General features: G+C 43.3%; 1 protein-coding gene across 2 annotated transcripts in view; it reads right to left on the reverse strand.

Moving 5' to 3' along the window:
• Positions 1-17,017, reverse strand: part of CHD6 (chromodomain helicase DNA binding protein 6) — a 1,034,665-nt gene that overhangs the window by 806,018 nt on the left and 211,630 nt on the right. For both annotated transcript variants that reach the window (XM_053712106.1, XM_053712055.1), the window contains exon 4: positions 424-473. In XM_053712106.1, coding sequence (XP_053568081.1) covers positions 424-456 — 33 coding nt within the window. In that variant the 5' untranslated portion in view covers positions 457-473. The remainder of the gene's footprint in view (positions 1-423; positions 474-17,017) is intronic.

A 17,017-nucleotide genomic window follows, 5' to 3' on the forward strand; every position in this document is an offset into this window, starting at 1 on the left:
TTAACACTGATTGCTTAGGAGCTGTTAGCAGTAGTTTGTATCTGCATCTCCAGACTAACTCATCAATACTCTCAGAGAGGCTGACATGACTACTTAAAACTCCAGTCCTATCTCGAAGGGTAGATACCCTTTCTCAGGACTCTCCGAATCTTCTGACACTTCTCTGCCACCTTCTAACGTGACGAAAAGCAAAGAATCACTGGGGTAATGAGGAAGTGGGAGGGATATTTGAGCCTTTGGCTGGGGTGTCTTTGCCTCCTCCTGGTGGCCAGGTGTTGTATTTCCCAACAGTAAGGAATGAAGCTAAAATACGAAAAATGTTTCTCAGACAAATTAAATATATTATTAATAGGTAGGTTCTAAAATGTGTTAAAGATAATAAATAAGCAGAACACTGCAAAATAAAATGGTGAATTTACTAACCTGTTGCTCTTCCTTCTGTATCTTCATGATCATTTAATAATAGTTTATACCTATAAAACAAGAGGAGATGAAAATGAAAACTGACGCGATTTCAAGCTTCATTTCTGCCGTGCAAAGGCTCAAAAAGTAACATAATAAGTGACAGTAAGGGCAAAAATTCAACTGTCCTGCTTCCTATAAAGAATGCAATTTTACACAGCTTTCCAATTTACTTTGTTCTCTTGGTATCTTTTATGGAAGAGTAAAACTAGGTAGGCTCATAAGCACACAGGAGTGTGCACGAGTCTTTAAGTACTCTATTGGCAGCAGTGTTTTGCAACATTATTTGTAGCTTTGTTATACAATGTTGCTAATATAGTACACTCTTGAGATCTTATGAGCCTACATAGTTTTACTCATCAATAAAATATACCAAGAGAACGAATCAAAATTTGAAAACTGAAGAAAATTGGAAAGTTGTTTAAAATTACATGCTCTACCTGAATAAGGATATTACGAAAGCGCAAACAAAGTTTAAAATGTACTTCTTTCTCATGGTATTCTCTATAGTAGGTAGCACACACACGTCTGGAAAAATATAACGCAGCAGGTTTGCAAAAATGCTTTTCAGCCACTAGATGGCAGCAGTATTTTAACAATTTGGGAGGCAATCAAAAAACCTAAACTCAAAACCATAAAAAAGAATCTTGAAATCCAGAAAGATCATAATCCCTAATGTCTAAAATCCAGAAAATAAAAATGCAGAAAGAACTAAATCCCGAAACTATAAAATCCCTAAAATCAAAATCCATAAACGTAAAAAACCCTATAGATACGATGTGCTGTGATGTCCCCATATTCACTATCTTTTTTTCCACTGCCTGGGGGGTTCAAGGCAGGCGAAGCTCCCCTTGTAAATCTCATTCCCCAAGGTTCACTTGGGGTGGATGCAATAAGGATCGATCGGCGGAGCACCCCCTTGAACCCCCCAGGCAGAGGCAGCTCAGCCAGTCTAACACATGTTTTATATCATCTGCTAAACGAGCACAGCATGTGTCCGGTGATCGCGTTTGGATTGGGCGTTTTCTAGGAGTTGGTAATCTTGCAGGATTTTATTGTTTCAAGATTCTGGTTTTCTGTATTTTACAAGTTAGGGATTTTTTTCGGCATTTAGAATTTCGGGATTGCTGCGATCTGTCTTGTGTACTTCAGTCTTTTGATATAGACACGGACAATTTATATCACTGTTAAGGGACGTTGTACACTAGATTTTTCTTTGCATAAATGTTTTGGAGATGATTGATTTATATAGCCCATCTGGGAATGTTTTTGTAACAATGTATAGTTTTTTTTTATTTATTTTTTAAGAACATTGTGCTGATTTTCAGACAACTAACTAAGCCCCACAGTGTCAGATGTATACGTTCATTTACAGGAATCCTGCTGCTCCTGTTCAGGTTATCTGTCCTTTCATATGCAGGGAAGGAGAGGAGTGTCAGCTGTTCCTGCTTTCCCAGTCAATTTCACTGGGTGTCCCAGACTCTCTCATCAACAGTGCTAAACTGGCAGCTTCTAAGTAAGTTTTTAAAAGGTTTTATACTGGATTTTAAGATCAATATCTGTGCATATTCTTCTATATAGTAGTGTCTATTACATGCAGTTAAATGAAAATTGGTGTATACTGTCCCTTTAAACATCTACTTGCAAACATTCAGCCATGTAGTCCTTCAGACACATGCACACTCCTGAGTCAACATACCTGCTTTTCAACAAAGGATACCAATAGAAAAGTAAATTTGATAATAAGTAAATTGAAAAGTGTAAAAAAAAAATCAAACTGAGTTTCATGTCCTTTAACCCCTTAAGCCAAATGAACATATCTGCTACACCATGCAGTACTTTGTAGCTACAGCCCCCGCTTCTCTGAAAACAGTAACAAACTTTGTTACAGTTAACAATTTTAAAACACTATTGCAGAGCAGCAGGCCACTCCTTCCAAGTATAACAAAAGGAAATTTATGCAAATTACCATGACCTAAGTCTCCATGGGTTGATGGCTGTGTGACCACACTAAGATATATTTATGAATGACGAATGACTGCTAAGAGACTTAAAAGGGACAGTCTGCTCCAGAATTGTTATTGTTTAAAAAGATAGACAATTCCTTTATTACTCATTCCCCAGTTTTGCATAACCGATACTATAAAATGAATACACTTTTACCTCTGTAATTACCTTGTATCTAAGCTTCTGCAGACTGTCCCCTTATTTCAGTTCTTTTGACAGACGTGTATTTTAACCAATTGGTGCTGACTCTTAAATAACTCCATGGAAGTGAGCACAATGTTATCTACATGACACACATGAACTAACAGCATTTATGACAAACTGTCAAATTGCACTGAGATAAAAGGCTGCTTTCAATAGCTTAGAAAGTGGTATATTAGCCTATCAGGGTTTAGCTTTCCACAAAGAATACCAAGATAGCAAAGCAAATTTGATGATAAAAGTAATTGGAAAGTTGTTTAAAATTGCATGCCCTTTCTGAATCATGAAAACAAAATTTATGCTTACCTGATAAATTTCTCTCTCTTGTGGTGTATCCAGTCCACGGGTTCATCCATTACTTGTGGGATATTCTCCTTCCCAACAGGAAGAGGACACCCACAGCAGAGCTGTTTATATAGCTCCTCCCCTAACCCCCACCTCCAGTCATTCGACCGAAGACAAGTAAGAAAAAGGAGAAACTATAGGGTGCAGTGGTGACTGTAGTTTTAAAAAACAGAATTTATGTTTACCTGATAAATTTCTTTCTCCAACGGTGTGTCCGGTCCACGGCGTCATCCTTACTTGTGGGATATTCTCTTCCCCAACAGGAAATGGCAAAGAGCCCAGCAAAGCTGGTCACATGACCCCTCCTAGGCTCCGCCTACCCCAGTCATTCGACCGACGTTAAGGAGGAATATTAGCATAGGAGAAACCATATGGTACCGTGGTGACTGTAGTTAAAGAAAATAAATTATCAGACCTGATTAAAAAAACCAGGGCGGGCCGTGGACCGGACACACCGTTGGAGAAAGAAATTTATCAGGTAAACATAAATTCTGTTTTCTCCAACATAGGTGTGTCCGGTCCACGGCGTCATCCTTACTTGTGGGAACCAATACCAAAGCTTTAGGACACGGATGAAGGGAGGGAGCAAATCAGGTCACCTAAATGGAAGGCACCACGGCTTGCAAAACCTTTCTCCCAAAAATAGCCTCAGAAGAAGCAAAAGTATCAAACTTGTAAAATTTGGTAAAAGTGTGCAGTGAAGACCAAGTCGCTGCCCTACATATCTGATCAACAGAAGCCTCGTTCTTGAAGGCCCATGTGGAAGCCACAGCCCTAGTGGAATGAGCTGTGATTCTTTCAGGAGGCTGCCGTCCGGCAGTCTCGTAAGCCAATCTGATGATGCTTTTAATCCAAAAAGAGAGAGAGGTAGAAGTTGCTTTTTGACCTCTCCTTTTACCTGAATAAACAACAAACAAGGAAGATGTTTGTCTAAAATCCTTTGTAGCATCTAAATAGAATTTTAGAGCGCGAACAACATCCAAATTGTGCAACAAACGTTCCTTCTTTGAAACTGGTTTCGGACACAGAGAAGGCACGATAATCTCCTGGTTAATGTTTTTGTTAGAAACAACTTTCGGAAGAAAACCAGGTTTAGTACGTAAAACCACCTTATCTGCATGGAACACCAGATAAGGAGGGGAACACTGCAGAGCAGATAATTCTGAAACTCTTCTAGCAGAAGAAATTGCAACTAAAAACAAAACTTTCCAAGATAATAACTTAATATCAACGGAATGTAAGGGTTCAAACGGAACCCCCTGAAGAACTGAAAGAACTAAATTGAGACTCCAAGGAGGAGTCAAAGGTTTGTAAACAGGCTTAATTCTAACCAAAGCCTGAACAAAGGCTTGAACATCTGGCACAGCTGCCAGCTTTTTGTGAAGTAACACCGACAAGGCAGAAATCTGTCCCTTCAGGGAACTTGCCGATAATCCTTTTTCCAATCCTTCTTGAAGGAAGGATAGAATCCTAGGAATCTTAACCTTGTCCCAAGGGAATCCTTTAGATTCACACCAACAGATATATTTTTTCCAAATTTTGTGGTAAATCTTTCTAGTTACAGGCTTTCTGGCCTGAACAAGAGTATCGATAACAGAATCTGAGAAACCTCGCTTCGATAAAATCAAGCGTTCAATCTCCAGGCAGTCAGCTGGAGTGAAACCAGATTCGGATGTTCGAACGGACCCTGAACAAGAAGGTCTCGTCTCAAAGGTAGCTTCCAAGGTGGAGCCGATGACATATTCACCAGATCTGCATACCAAGTCCTGCGTGGCCACGCAGGAGCTATCAAGATCACCGACGCCCTCTCCTGATTGATCCTGGCTACCAGCCTGGGAATGAGAGGAAACGGCGGAAACACATAAGCTAGTTTGAAGGTCCAAGGTGCTACTAGTGCATCCACTAGAGCCGCCTTGGGATCCCTGGATCTGGACCCGTAACAGGGAACTTTGAAGTTCTGACGAGAGGCCATTAGATCCATGTCTGGAATGCCCCACAGCTGAGTGACTAGGGCAAAGATTTCCGGATGGAGTTCCCACTCCCCCGGATGCAATGTCTGACGACTCAGAAAATCCGCTTCCCAATTTTCCACTCCCGGGATGTGGATAGCAGACAGGTGGCAGGAGTGAGACTCCGCCCATAGAATAATCTTGGTCACTTCCTCCATCGCTAGGGAACTCCTTGTTCCCCCCTGATGGTTGATGTACGCAACAGTCGTCATGTTGTCTGATTGAAACCGTATGAACTTGGTCCTTGCTAGCTGAGGCCAAGCCTAGAGAGCATTGAATATCGCTCTCAGTTCCAGAATATTTATCGGTAGAAGAGATTCTTCCCGAGACCAAAGACCCTGAGCTTTCAGGGATCCCCAGACCGCGCCCCAGCCCGTCAGACTGGCGTCGGTCGTGACAATGACCCACTCTGGTCTGCGGAATGTCATCCCTTGTGACAGGTTGTCCAGGGACAGCCACCAACGGAGTGAGTCTCTGGTCCTCTGATTTACTTGTATCTTTGGAGACAAGTCTGTATAGTCCCCATTCCACTGACTGAGCATGCACAGTTGTAATGGTCTTAGATGGATGCGCGCAAAAGGAACTATGTCCATTGCCGCTACCATCAACCCGATCACTTCCATGCACTGAGCTACGGAAGGAAGAGGAACGGAATGAAGAATCCGACAAGAGTCCAGAAGCTTTGTTATTCTGGCCTCTGTTAGAAAAATCCTCATTTCTGAGGAATCTATAATTGTTCCCAAGAAGGGAACCCTTGTTGACGGGGATAGAGAACTCTTTTCCACGTTCACTTTCCAGCCGTGAGATCTGAGAAAGGCCAGGACGATGTCCGTGTGAGCCTTTGCTCGAGGGAGGGACGACGCTTGAATCAGAATGTCGTCCAGGTAGGGTACTACTGCAATGCCCCTTGGTCTTAGCACCGCTAGAAGGGACCCTAGTACCTTTGTGAAAATCCTTGGAGCAGTGGCTAATCCGAAAGGAAGCGCCACGAACTGGTAATGTTTGTCCAGGAATGCAAACCTTAGGAACCGATGATGTTCCTTGTGGATAGGAATATGTAGATACGCATCCTTTAAATCCACCGTGGTCATGAATTGACCTTCCTGGATGGAAGGAAGGATAGTTCGAAGGGTTTCCATCTTGAACGATGGGACCTTGAGAAATTTGTTTAAGATCTTGAGATCTAGGATTGGTCTGAACGTTCCCTCTTTTTTGGGAACTATGAACAGATTGGAGTAGAACCCCATCCCTTGTTCTCTCAATGGAACAGGATGAATCACTCCCATTTTTAACAGGTCTTCTACACAATGTAAGAACGCCTGTCTTTTTATGTGGTCTGAAGACAACTGAGACCTGTGGAACCTCCCCCTTGGGGGAAGTCCCTTGAATTCCAGAAGATAACCCTGGGAGACTATTTCTAGCGCCCAAGGATCCAGAACATCTCTTGCCCAAGCCTGAGCGAAGAGAGAGAGTCTGCCCCCCACCAGATCCGGTCCCGGATCGGGGGCCAATATTTCATGCTGTCTTGGTAGCAGTGGCAGGTTTCTTGGCCTGTTTTCCCTTGTTCCAGCCTTGCATTGGTCTCCAAGCTGGCTTGGCCTGAGAAGTATTACCCTCTTGCTTAGAGGACGTAGCACCTTGGGCTGGTCCGTTTTTACGAAAGGGACGAAAATTAGGTCTATTTTTTGCCTTGAAAGGCCGATCCTGAGGAAGGGCATGGCCCTTACCCCCAGTGATATCAGAGATAATCTCTTTCAAGTCAGGACCAAACAGCGTTTTCCCCTTGAAAGGAATGTTTAGTAGCTTGTTCTTGGAAGACGCATCAGCCGACCAAGATTTCAACCAAAGCGCTCTGCGCGCCACAATAGCAAACCCAGAATTCTTAGCCGCTAACTTAGCCAATTGCAAAGAGGCGTCTAGAGTGAAAGAATTAGCCAATTTGAGAGCATTGACTCTGTCCATAATCTCCTCATAAGGAGGAGAGTCACTATCGAGCACCTTAATCAGTTCATCAAACCAGAAATATGCGGCTGTAGTGACAGGGACAATGCATGAAATGGGTTGTAGAAGGTAACCCTGCTGAACAAACATCTTTTTAAGCAAACCTTCTAATTTTTTATCCATAGGATCTTTGAAAGCACAACTATCCTCTATGGGAATAGTGGTGCGTTTGTTTAAAGTAGAAACCGCTCCCTCGACCTTGGGGACTGACTGCCATAAGTCCTTTCTGGGGTCGACCATAGGAAACAATTTTTTAAAAATGGGGGGAGGGACGAAAGGAATACCGGGCCTTTCCCATTCTTTATTAACAATGTCCGCCACCCGCTTGGGTATAGGAAAAGCTTCTGGGAGCCCCGGCACCTCTAGGAACTTGTCCATTTTACATAGTTTCTCTGGGATGACCAAATTTTCACAATCATCCAGAGTGGATAATACCTCCTTAAGCAAAATGCGGAGATGTTCCAATTTAAATTTAAATGTAATCACATCAGATTCAGCCTGCTGAGAAATGTTCCCTAAATCAGTAATTTCTCCCTCAGACAAAACCTCCCTGGCCCCCTCAGATTGGGTTAGGGGCCCTTCAGAGATATTAATATCAGCGTCGTCATGCTCTTCAGTAACTAAAACAGAGCATCCACGCTTACGCTGACAAGGGTTCATTTTGGCTAAAATGTTTTTGACAGAATTATCCATTACAGCCGTTAATTGTTGCATAGTAAGGAGTATTGGCGCGCTAGATGTACTAGGGGCCTCCTGAGTGGGCAAGACTCGTGTAGACGAAGGAGGGAATGATGCAGTACCATGCTTACTCCCCTCACTTGAGGAATCATCTTGGGCATCATTGTCATTATCACATAAATCACATTTATTTAAATGAATAGGAATTCTGGCTTCCCCACATTCAGAACACAGTCTATCTGGTAGTTCAGACATGTTAAACAGGCATAAACTTGATAAGAAAGTACAAAAAACGTTTTGAAATAAAACCGTTACTGTCACTTTAAATTTTAAACTGAACACACTTTATTACTGCAATTGCGAAAAAACATGAAGGAATTGTTCAAAATTCACCAAACTTTCACCACAGTGTCTTAAAGCCTTGAAAATATTGCACACCAATTTTGGAAGCTTTAACCCTTAAAATAACGGAACCGGAGCCGTTTTAAGCTTTAACCCCTTTACAGTCCCTGGTATCTGCTTTGCTGAGACCCAACCAAACCCAAAGGGGAATACGATACCAAATGACGCCTTCAGAAGTCTTTTATAAGTATCAGAGCTCCTCTCACATGCGACTGCATGCCATGCCTCTCAAAAACAAGTGCGCAACACCGGCGCGAAAATGAGACTCTGCCTATGCTTTGGGAAAGCCCCTAAAGAATAAGGTGTCTAAAACAGTGCCTGCCGATATTATTATATCAAAATACCCAGAATAAATGATTCCTCAAGGCTAAATAAGTGTTAATATCAATCGATTTAGCCCAAAAAAGGTCTACAGTCTAAATAAGCCCTTGTGAAGCCCTTATTTACAATCGTAATAAACATGGCTTACCGGATCCCATAGGGAAAATGACAGCTTCCAGCATTACATCGTCTTGTTAGAATGTGTCATACCTCAAGCAGCAAAGGACTGCAAACTGTTCCCCCAACTGAAGTTAATTGCTCTCAACAGTCCTGTGTGGAACAGCCATGGATTTTAGTTACGGTTGCTAAAATCATTTTCCTCATACAAACAGAATTCTTCATCTCTTTTCTGTTTCTGAGTAAATAGTACGTACCAGCACTATTTGAAAATAACAAACTCTTGATTGAATAATGAAAAACTACAGTTAAACACTAAAAAACTCTAAGCCATCTCCGTGGAGATGTTGCCTGTACAACGGCAAAGAGAATGACTGGGGTAGGCGGAGCCTAGGAGGGATCATGTGACCAGCTTTGCTGGGCTCTTTGCCATTTCCTGTTGGGGAAGAGAATATCCCACAAGTAAGGATGACGCCGTGGACCGGACACACCTATGTTGGAGAAATAAAAACACCTCCCTTAAAGTGACAGGGCGGGCCCTGGACTGGATACACCACAAGAGAAAGAAATGTATCAGGTAAGCAAAAATTTTGTTTACTCTTGTAAGGTGTATCCAGTCCACGGGTTCATCCATTACTTGTGGGATACCAATACCAAAGCTTTAGGATACGGATGAAGGGAGGGACAAGGCAGGAACTTAAACGGAAGGCACCACTGCCTGTAAGACCTTTCTCCCAAAAATAGCCTCAGAGGAAGCAAAAGTATCACATTTGTAGAATTTAGAAAAAGTATGAAGCGAAGACCAAGTCGCCGCCTTACAAATCTGTTCAACAGAGGCCTCATGTTTAAAAGCCCATGTGGAAGCTACCGCTCTAGTAGAATGAGCTGTAATTCTTTCAGGAGGCTGCTGGCCAGCAGTCTCATAAGATAAACGGATTATGCTTCTCAGCCAAAAAGAAAGACAAATTGCCGAAGCCTTTTGGCCTCTCCTCTTTCCAGAATAGACAACAAACAATGCAGATGTTTGACGAAAATCCTTAGTAGCTTGCAAATAAAACTTTAAAGCACGAACCACGTCAAGATTGTGTAACAGACGTTCCTTCTTTGAAGAAGGATTAGGACACAGAGACGGAACAACAATTTCCTGATTGATATTCTTATTAGATACCACCTTAGGAAGAAACCCAGGTTTGGTACGCAAAACTACCTTATCTGCATGGAAGATCAGATAAGGGGAATCACACTGTAAGGCAGATAACTCTGAAACTCTTCAAGCCGAAGAGATAGCTACTAGAAACATAACTTTTCAAGATAAAAGCTTGATATCTATGGAATGCAAAGGTTCAAACGGAATCCCTTGAAGAACTTTAAGAACTAAATTTAAACTCCATGGCGGAGCAACAGGTTTAAACACAGGCCTGATTCCAACCAAAGCCTGACAAAACGCCTGAACGTCTGGAACATCAGCCATACGCTTGTGCAAAAGAATAGACAGAGCAAAAATCTGTCCCTTTAAGGAACTAGCCGATAATCCCTTTTCCAATCCTTCTTGGAGAAAAGATAATATCCTAGGAATCCTGACCTTACTCCACGAGTAACCCTTGGATTCACACCAATGAAGATATTTACACCATATCTTATGATAGATTTTCCTGGTGACAGGCTTTCGAGCCTGAATCAAGGTATCAATGACCGACTCGGAGAAACCACGTTTTGATAAAATCAAGCGTTCAATGACAAAGCAGTCAGACACAGAGAAATTAGATTTGGATGTTTGAATGGACCTTGGAGTAGAAGGTCCTGCCTCAGCGCAGAGTCCATGGTGGAAAGGATGACATGTCCATCAGATCTGCATACCAAGTCCTGCGTGGCCACGCAGGTGCTATCAAAATCATCAAAGCTCTCTCCTGCTTGATCTTGGCAATCAGACGAGGGAGGAGAGGAAATGGAGGAAACACATAAGCCAGGCTGAAGGACCAGGGCACTGTTAGAGCATCTATCAGCGTTGCCTGGGGATCCCTTGACTTGGACCCGTAACGAGGAAGCTTGGCATTCTGACGAGACGCCATCAGATCCAGTTCTGGTTTGCCACATAGTTGAATCAGCTGAGCAAATACCTCCGGATGGAGCTCCCACTCCCCCGGATGAAAACTCTGCCGACTTAGAAAGTCCGCCTCCCAGTTCTCTACTGGGATATGGATAGCTGAGAGATGGCAAGAGTGAAACTCTGCCCAAAGAATTATCTTGGAAACCTCCATCATTGCCAGGGGACTCCTTGTTCCCCCCTGATGGTTGATAAAGGCTACAGTCGTGATATTGTCCGACTGAAATCGGATGAATCTGACCGCAGCAAGTTGAGGCCAAGCCTGAAGAGCATTGAATATCGATCTTAGCTCCAGAATGTTTATCGGAAGGAGGGCCTCCTCCTGAGTCCACGAACCCTGAGCCTTCAGGGAATTCCAGACTGCGCCCCAGCCCAGAAGGCTGGCATCTGTCGTCACTATAGTCCACTCTGGCCTGCGGAAACTCATTCCCCTGGACAGATGGACCCGAGATAACCACCAGAGAAGAGAATCCCTGGTCTCTTGATCCAGATTTAACAGAGGAGACAAATCTGTGTAGTCCCCATCCCACTGATTGAGCATGCAAAGTTGCAGTGGTCTGAGATGTAGGTGGGCAAACGGAGCTATGTCCATTGCCGCTACCATCAGGCCGATCATTTCCATACACTGAGCCACTGACAGCCGAGAAGTGGAATGAAGAGCACGGCAAGAAGTTAGAAGCTTTGATATCCTGACCTCTGTCATTTCTACTGAATCTATCAGAGTTTCTAGGAAGGAAACTCTTGTGAGAGGGGAGAGTGAACTCTTTTCTCTGTTCACCTTCCACCCGTGAGACCTCAGAAAGGCCAGAACAATGTCCTTATGGGACTTGGCGATTTGAAAAGTCGACGCCTGGATTAGGATGTCGTCTAGGTAAGGAGCCACCGCTATGCCCCGTGGCCTTAGAACCGCCAGTAGAGACCCTAGAACCTTCGTAAAGATTCTTGGCGCCGTGGCTAACCCGAAGGGAAGAGCCACAAACTGGTAAAGTCTGTCTAGGAAGGCGAACCTGAGGAACTGATGATGATCTCTGTGAATCGGAATGTGGAGATAAGCATCCTTTAAATCCACAGTAGTCATATATTGACCCTCCTGGATTATAGGGAGGATGGTTCGGATTGTCTCCATCTTGAAATTTGTTTAGGATCTTGAGATCCAACATTGGTCTGAACGTTCCCTCTTTTTTGGAAACTATAAACAGGTTTGAATAGAAACCCTGCCCCTGTTCCTCCCTTGGAACTGGGTGGATCACTCCCATAACCAGAAGGTCTTGAACGCAACGTAAGAATGCCTCTCTCTTTATCTGGTTTGCAGATAGTTGTGAGAGGTGAAATCTCCCCTTTGGAGATGAACCTTTGAATTCCAGAAGATATCCCTGGGAAACAATCTCTAGTGCCCAGGGATCCTGGACGTCTCTTGCCCAAGCCTGAGCGAAGAGAGAAAGTCTGCCCCTTACTAGATCCGGTCCTGGATCAGGGGGCTACTCCTTTATGCTGTCTTAGAAGCAGCAGCAGGTTTTTTGGCCTGCTTCCCCTTGTTCCAAGCCTGGTTAGGTCTCCAGACTGTTTTGGACTGGGCGAAATTTCCCTCTTGTTTTGCATTAGAAGAAGCTGAAGCTGCGCCACTCTTGAAGTTTCGAAAGGAACGAAAATTATTCTGTTTGGTCCTTAACTTATTGGACCTATCCTGAGGAAGGGCATGACCTTTCCCTCCAGTAATATCAGAAATGATCTACTTCAGACCAGGCCCGAATAGGGTCTGTCCCTTGAAGGGGATGTTAAGAAGCTTAGACTTTGAAGTAACGTCTGCTGACCAGGACTTAAGCCATAGCGCCCTACGTGCCAGAATGGCAAAACCTGAATTCTTAGCCATTAGCTTGGTTAAATGAAAAACGGCATCAGAGATAAAGGAATTAGTTAACTTAAGAGCTTTAATCCTGTCTAAAATATCATCGAACGGGGTCTCCACCTGTAGAGCCTCCTCAAGAGACTCGAACCAGAAAGCCGCTGCAGCAGTAACTGGGGCAATGCATGCAAGAGGCTGGAGAATAAAACCTTGATGTATAAAAAATTTCTTAAGGAGACCCTCCAATTTTTTATCCATAGGATCTAGGAAAGCACAACTGTCCTCGACGGGGATAGTTGTACACTTAGCTAGGGTAGAGACTGCTCCCTCCACCTTAGGGACCGTCTGCCACGAGTCCCGTATGGCGGCATCTATGGGAAACATCTTTTTAAAAGCAGGAGGGTGAGAGAACGGCACACCTGGTCTATCCCATTCCTTAGTAATAATTTCCGGAAACCTCTTAGGGACTGGAAAAACATCAGTGTAAACAGGCACTGCAAAGTATTTCTCCATCTTACACAATTTCTCTGGAACTACAATGGGTTCACAGTCATCCATAGACGCTAAAACCTCCCTAAGCAATAAGCGGAGGTGTTCAAGCTTAAATTTAAACGCTGTCATTTCAGAATCAGACTGAAGCAACGCCTACCCTGAATCTGAAATGTCACCCACAGATAGAAGATCTCCTACCTCGGCTTCTGAGTATTGTGAGGGTATATCGGACACAGGTATTAAAGCGTCAGAAAGCTCTGTATTTGTTCTAGCCCCAGAGCTGTCTCGCTTTCCTTGTAACCCTGGCAGTTTGGACAATACCTCTGAGAGGGTAGCATTCATAACTGCCGCCATGTCCTGTAAGGTAAAATAATTAGACGCGCTAGATGTACTTGGCGTCACTTGAGCGGGAGTTATAGGTTCTGACACATGGGGAGAGCTAGATGGCATAATCTCCCTTTTTTCAGTCAGAGAATCCTCTGGAGATAAATCTTTAAGCGCCATAATATGGTCTTTATAGTTTATAGAAATTTCAGTACATTTGGTACACATTCTAAGAGGGGGTTCCACAATGGCTTCCAAACATATTGAACAAGGAGTTTCCTCTATGCCAGACATGTTTAACAGACTAGTAAGGAGACAAGCAAGCTTGGAAAACACTTTAATAAAGGTGAAACAGCAATTAAACAAAAACGTTACTGTGCCTTTAAGAGAAAAAAACTAGCACTTAAACTGCAAAACAGTGAAAAAATATAGTAAAGTCTTTGAAATTTTTACAGTATGTGTAAGGGACTAAAGCAACATTGCACCCACTTGCAAATGGATGATTAACCCCTTAGCCCCCAAACTGGATTTAAAAAACATCAACCACCGGTAAAAAAGACAGTTGAGCACCCTGCCACAGCTCTGCTGAGGCTCCTACCTGCCCTCAAATACGATTTAGGGAAGAAATAAACCCCTTATAATGGTCCTCAGATGCCAGAGGACTCCTCTAGGGCAGTGTTTTTCAACCAGTGTGCCGTGAGAGATCCTCAGGTGTGCCGCCGCAGACTGACAACAGTGTGACATTTTTAAAATTTTGCTTGTTTTTTACTCTGGGACGTTTTTTTATTTTGAGTGAGATGATGACTGAGGATAACTGCAGCAGCAGCTCGCCTCCCAGACTCGTGTTCACACTTGGAAGGAACCCCCACAACACGTGCCTAGTGCCGGCTCTACACGTAGCACCACATGACACTTCAATCCCCCATGCATGATGGTGCAGCTTTGCTCCTCCTCCGGAACAGCATACCATGCTCAACATATAATCTTGTGCTCCACAGATAACACTTTTCCCAGTTTGCGGGGGGGGGGGGGGGGGAGGAGTGGACTTTTTCCAGTGCGGGGGTGTCCCTCTTTCAAATTTTGAAATATTGGGAGTTATGTGACAGGCTCATCAGGCAGACAGGCAGGCATCATTTACAACCATGACATATTGACATTCATTCACAGACAATCATTATGATTGTTTGTGAATGAATGTCAATATGTCATGTCACGTATAGTTTGTAGGAGGCATGGCATGACAGTACAGTGTGTGTGTGTGTGTGTGTATATATATATATATATATATATATATATATATATATATATATATATATATACTGTATTAGGCTACAATGAGTGATTTTGTAAAATTTTGGGATGGTGGTGTGCCGCAGGCAAAAAAAAGGTTGAAAATCGCTGCTCTAGGGAAGCTGGATGTCTCAGTCTGAAGGAAACTGCGCATCTAGAGCGTGAAAATAGGCCCCTCCCACCATGTACTGGATGTCAGAGGGGCCTTAAGAAAATACTCCTAGGAGTATCTGACTAGCCATGTGGAAAACTAGGCCCCAAATAAAGACTTATCTCCCTCAGAGAAAAAACGTTCTATTTATGAAACATGTAAACGTTTTGTCACTAAGTAATATGAGTATTAACATGAGTATTACCCTGTTTTGTAAGCATAATCCCAGTCGTTAAATCACTGCATCTAGCTTACCTCAAATACACAAGGCTCTGTCAGCATTTTCTAGAACTTATTCATCTCTCTAGAAATAAAAATACTGAACATACCTCAAAGCAGGTAATCTGCAGACCGTTCCCCCAACTGAAGTTTTCCCATACTCTTCAGTTATGTGTGAGAACAGCAATGGACCTTAGTTACAAACCGCTAAGATCATCAACCTCCAGGCAGAATTCTTCTTCTAATTTCTGCTTGAGAGTAAAACAGTACAACGCCAGTACTGTTTAAAATAAACTCTTGATTGAAGGTAAAACTACACTAAGTCACCACATATCTCTTGATACTTCCTATCTTGTCGAGCGTTGCAAGAGAATGACTGGAGGTGGGGGTTAGGGGAGGAGCTATAAAGATAGCTCTGCTGTGGGTGTCCTCTTGCAACTTCCTGTTGGGAAGGAGAATATCCCACAAGTAATGGATGAACCCGTTGACTGGATACACCTTACAAGAGAAAGTTTAATTTTGACTAGACTGTCCCTTTAAATATCTCTGGAGTGACCAGAGACTATTGATTGACTTGTGTAACCATGGGGACTAGTAGTCACTGATCTTTTGGTTATTGGCAACAATAACTCTATGCAAACTGTACTAGCATTGTTACAGTTATTGTTAGAACAACTGCAGAGCTCAGCTCTTTCCAAGAGTAACAAATTACACTGGAATGGAGTTTTGGAAACTAAAATGTAAGTAAAGCTGGCACTAGGTATTTCTCTCCCCTTATTTATCTTACAGTTCCGCAATTTATTTTTTATCCATCCTAATACTTTATATGACCCATAATATATATTGAGGATACTCCGCTTCCAAATCATCCTTTGTATTAACTTTTCAAAATGTTAAGCTCATACTAAAGCTTGTACTTTTTTACCTGGCTGGTGTTAGTGGTGGTCACTATGTAAACAGTGACCAAAGGCAGATAAAGATGACTGGTGCTCAATTAGTGTCTCCTAAAAAGCAGAAGTCATAGTGGGTTGATGGCTGTGTCACCACTACCAGGATCAAAGTCTTTGTGGGTTGATGGCTGTGTGACCACTGCTATGGCCAAAGTAACTGGAGTTACTTATAAGACAGTTAGTCCAAACACGAGTGTTTCACTGTGTAAACCGCGCTCCTCTCGCTATGCGGTGAAGTGAACGGAGCCCGGCACTATGGAGAGTGGGCGGGGGACACACCCCTGTATTCAGCAATCCAATCAGGTAGGCAGCCTCTTCTTGCGTGACAGCCACACACGCCAAAAAACAGAACAAAGTACAAAGTGTAGAAAAGGCGCTCTGGGAGAGAGAAAGATAATGCTGGAAATATTTTCATTTCTACCGAGTCTATCAGGGTTCCTAGGAATGGACTCTTTTTGATGTTCACCATCCACCAGTGAGACCTCAGAAAGGCCAATACAATCTCCGTGTGAGACTTGGTTCTTTGGAAAGTTGACGCCCGAATTAAGATGTCGTCTAGGTAAGGCGCCATTGCTATGCCCCGCGGTCTTAGAACCACCAGGAGGGACCCTAGCACCTTTGTGAAACTTCTGGGAGCAGTGGCCAACCCGAAAGGAAGAGCCACAAACTGAAAATGCTTGTCCAGAAAGGCGAACCTGAGAAACTGGTGATGATCTTTGTGGATAGGAATGTGCAGATTCCTTTAGATCCACGGTAGTCATATATTGACCCTCCTGGATCATTGGTAAGATTGTCCGAATGGTCTCCATCTTGAATGATAGGACTCTGAGGAATTTGTTTAGAATTTTGAGATCCAGGACTGGTCTGAAAGTTCCTTCTTTCTTTGGAACCAGAAACAGGTTTGAGTAAAAACCCAGCCCTTGTTCCGCAATTGGAACTGGGTGGATCACTCCCATTGTATGTAGGTCTTCTACACAGCGTAAGAACGCCTCTTTCTTTGTCTGGTCTGTAGACAAAGGAGAAATGTGGAACCTTCCCCTTGGAGGGGAGTCCTTGAATTCTAGAAGATATCCCTGGGATACAATCTCTAAGGCCCAGGGA

Source organism: Bombina bombina, chromosome 1, assembly GCF_027579735.1.
Source record: "Bombina bombina isolate aBomBom1 chromosome 1, aBomBom1.pri, whole genome shotgun sequence".
Classification (NCBI taxonomy): Eukaryota; Metazoa; Chordata; class Amphibia; order Anura; family Bombinatoridae; genus Bombina; species Bombina bombina.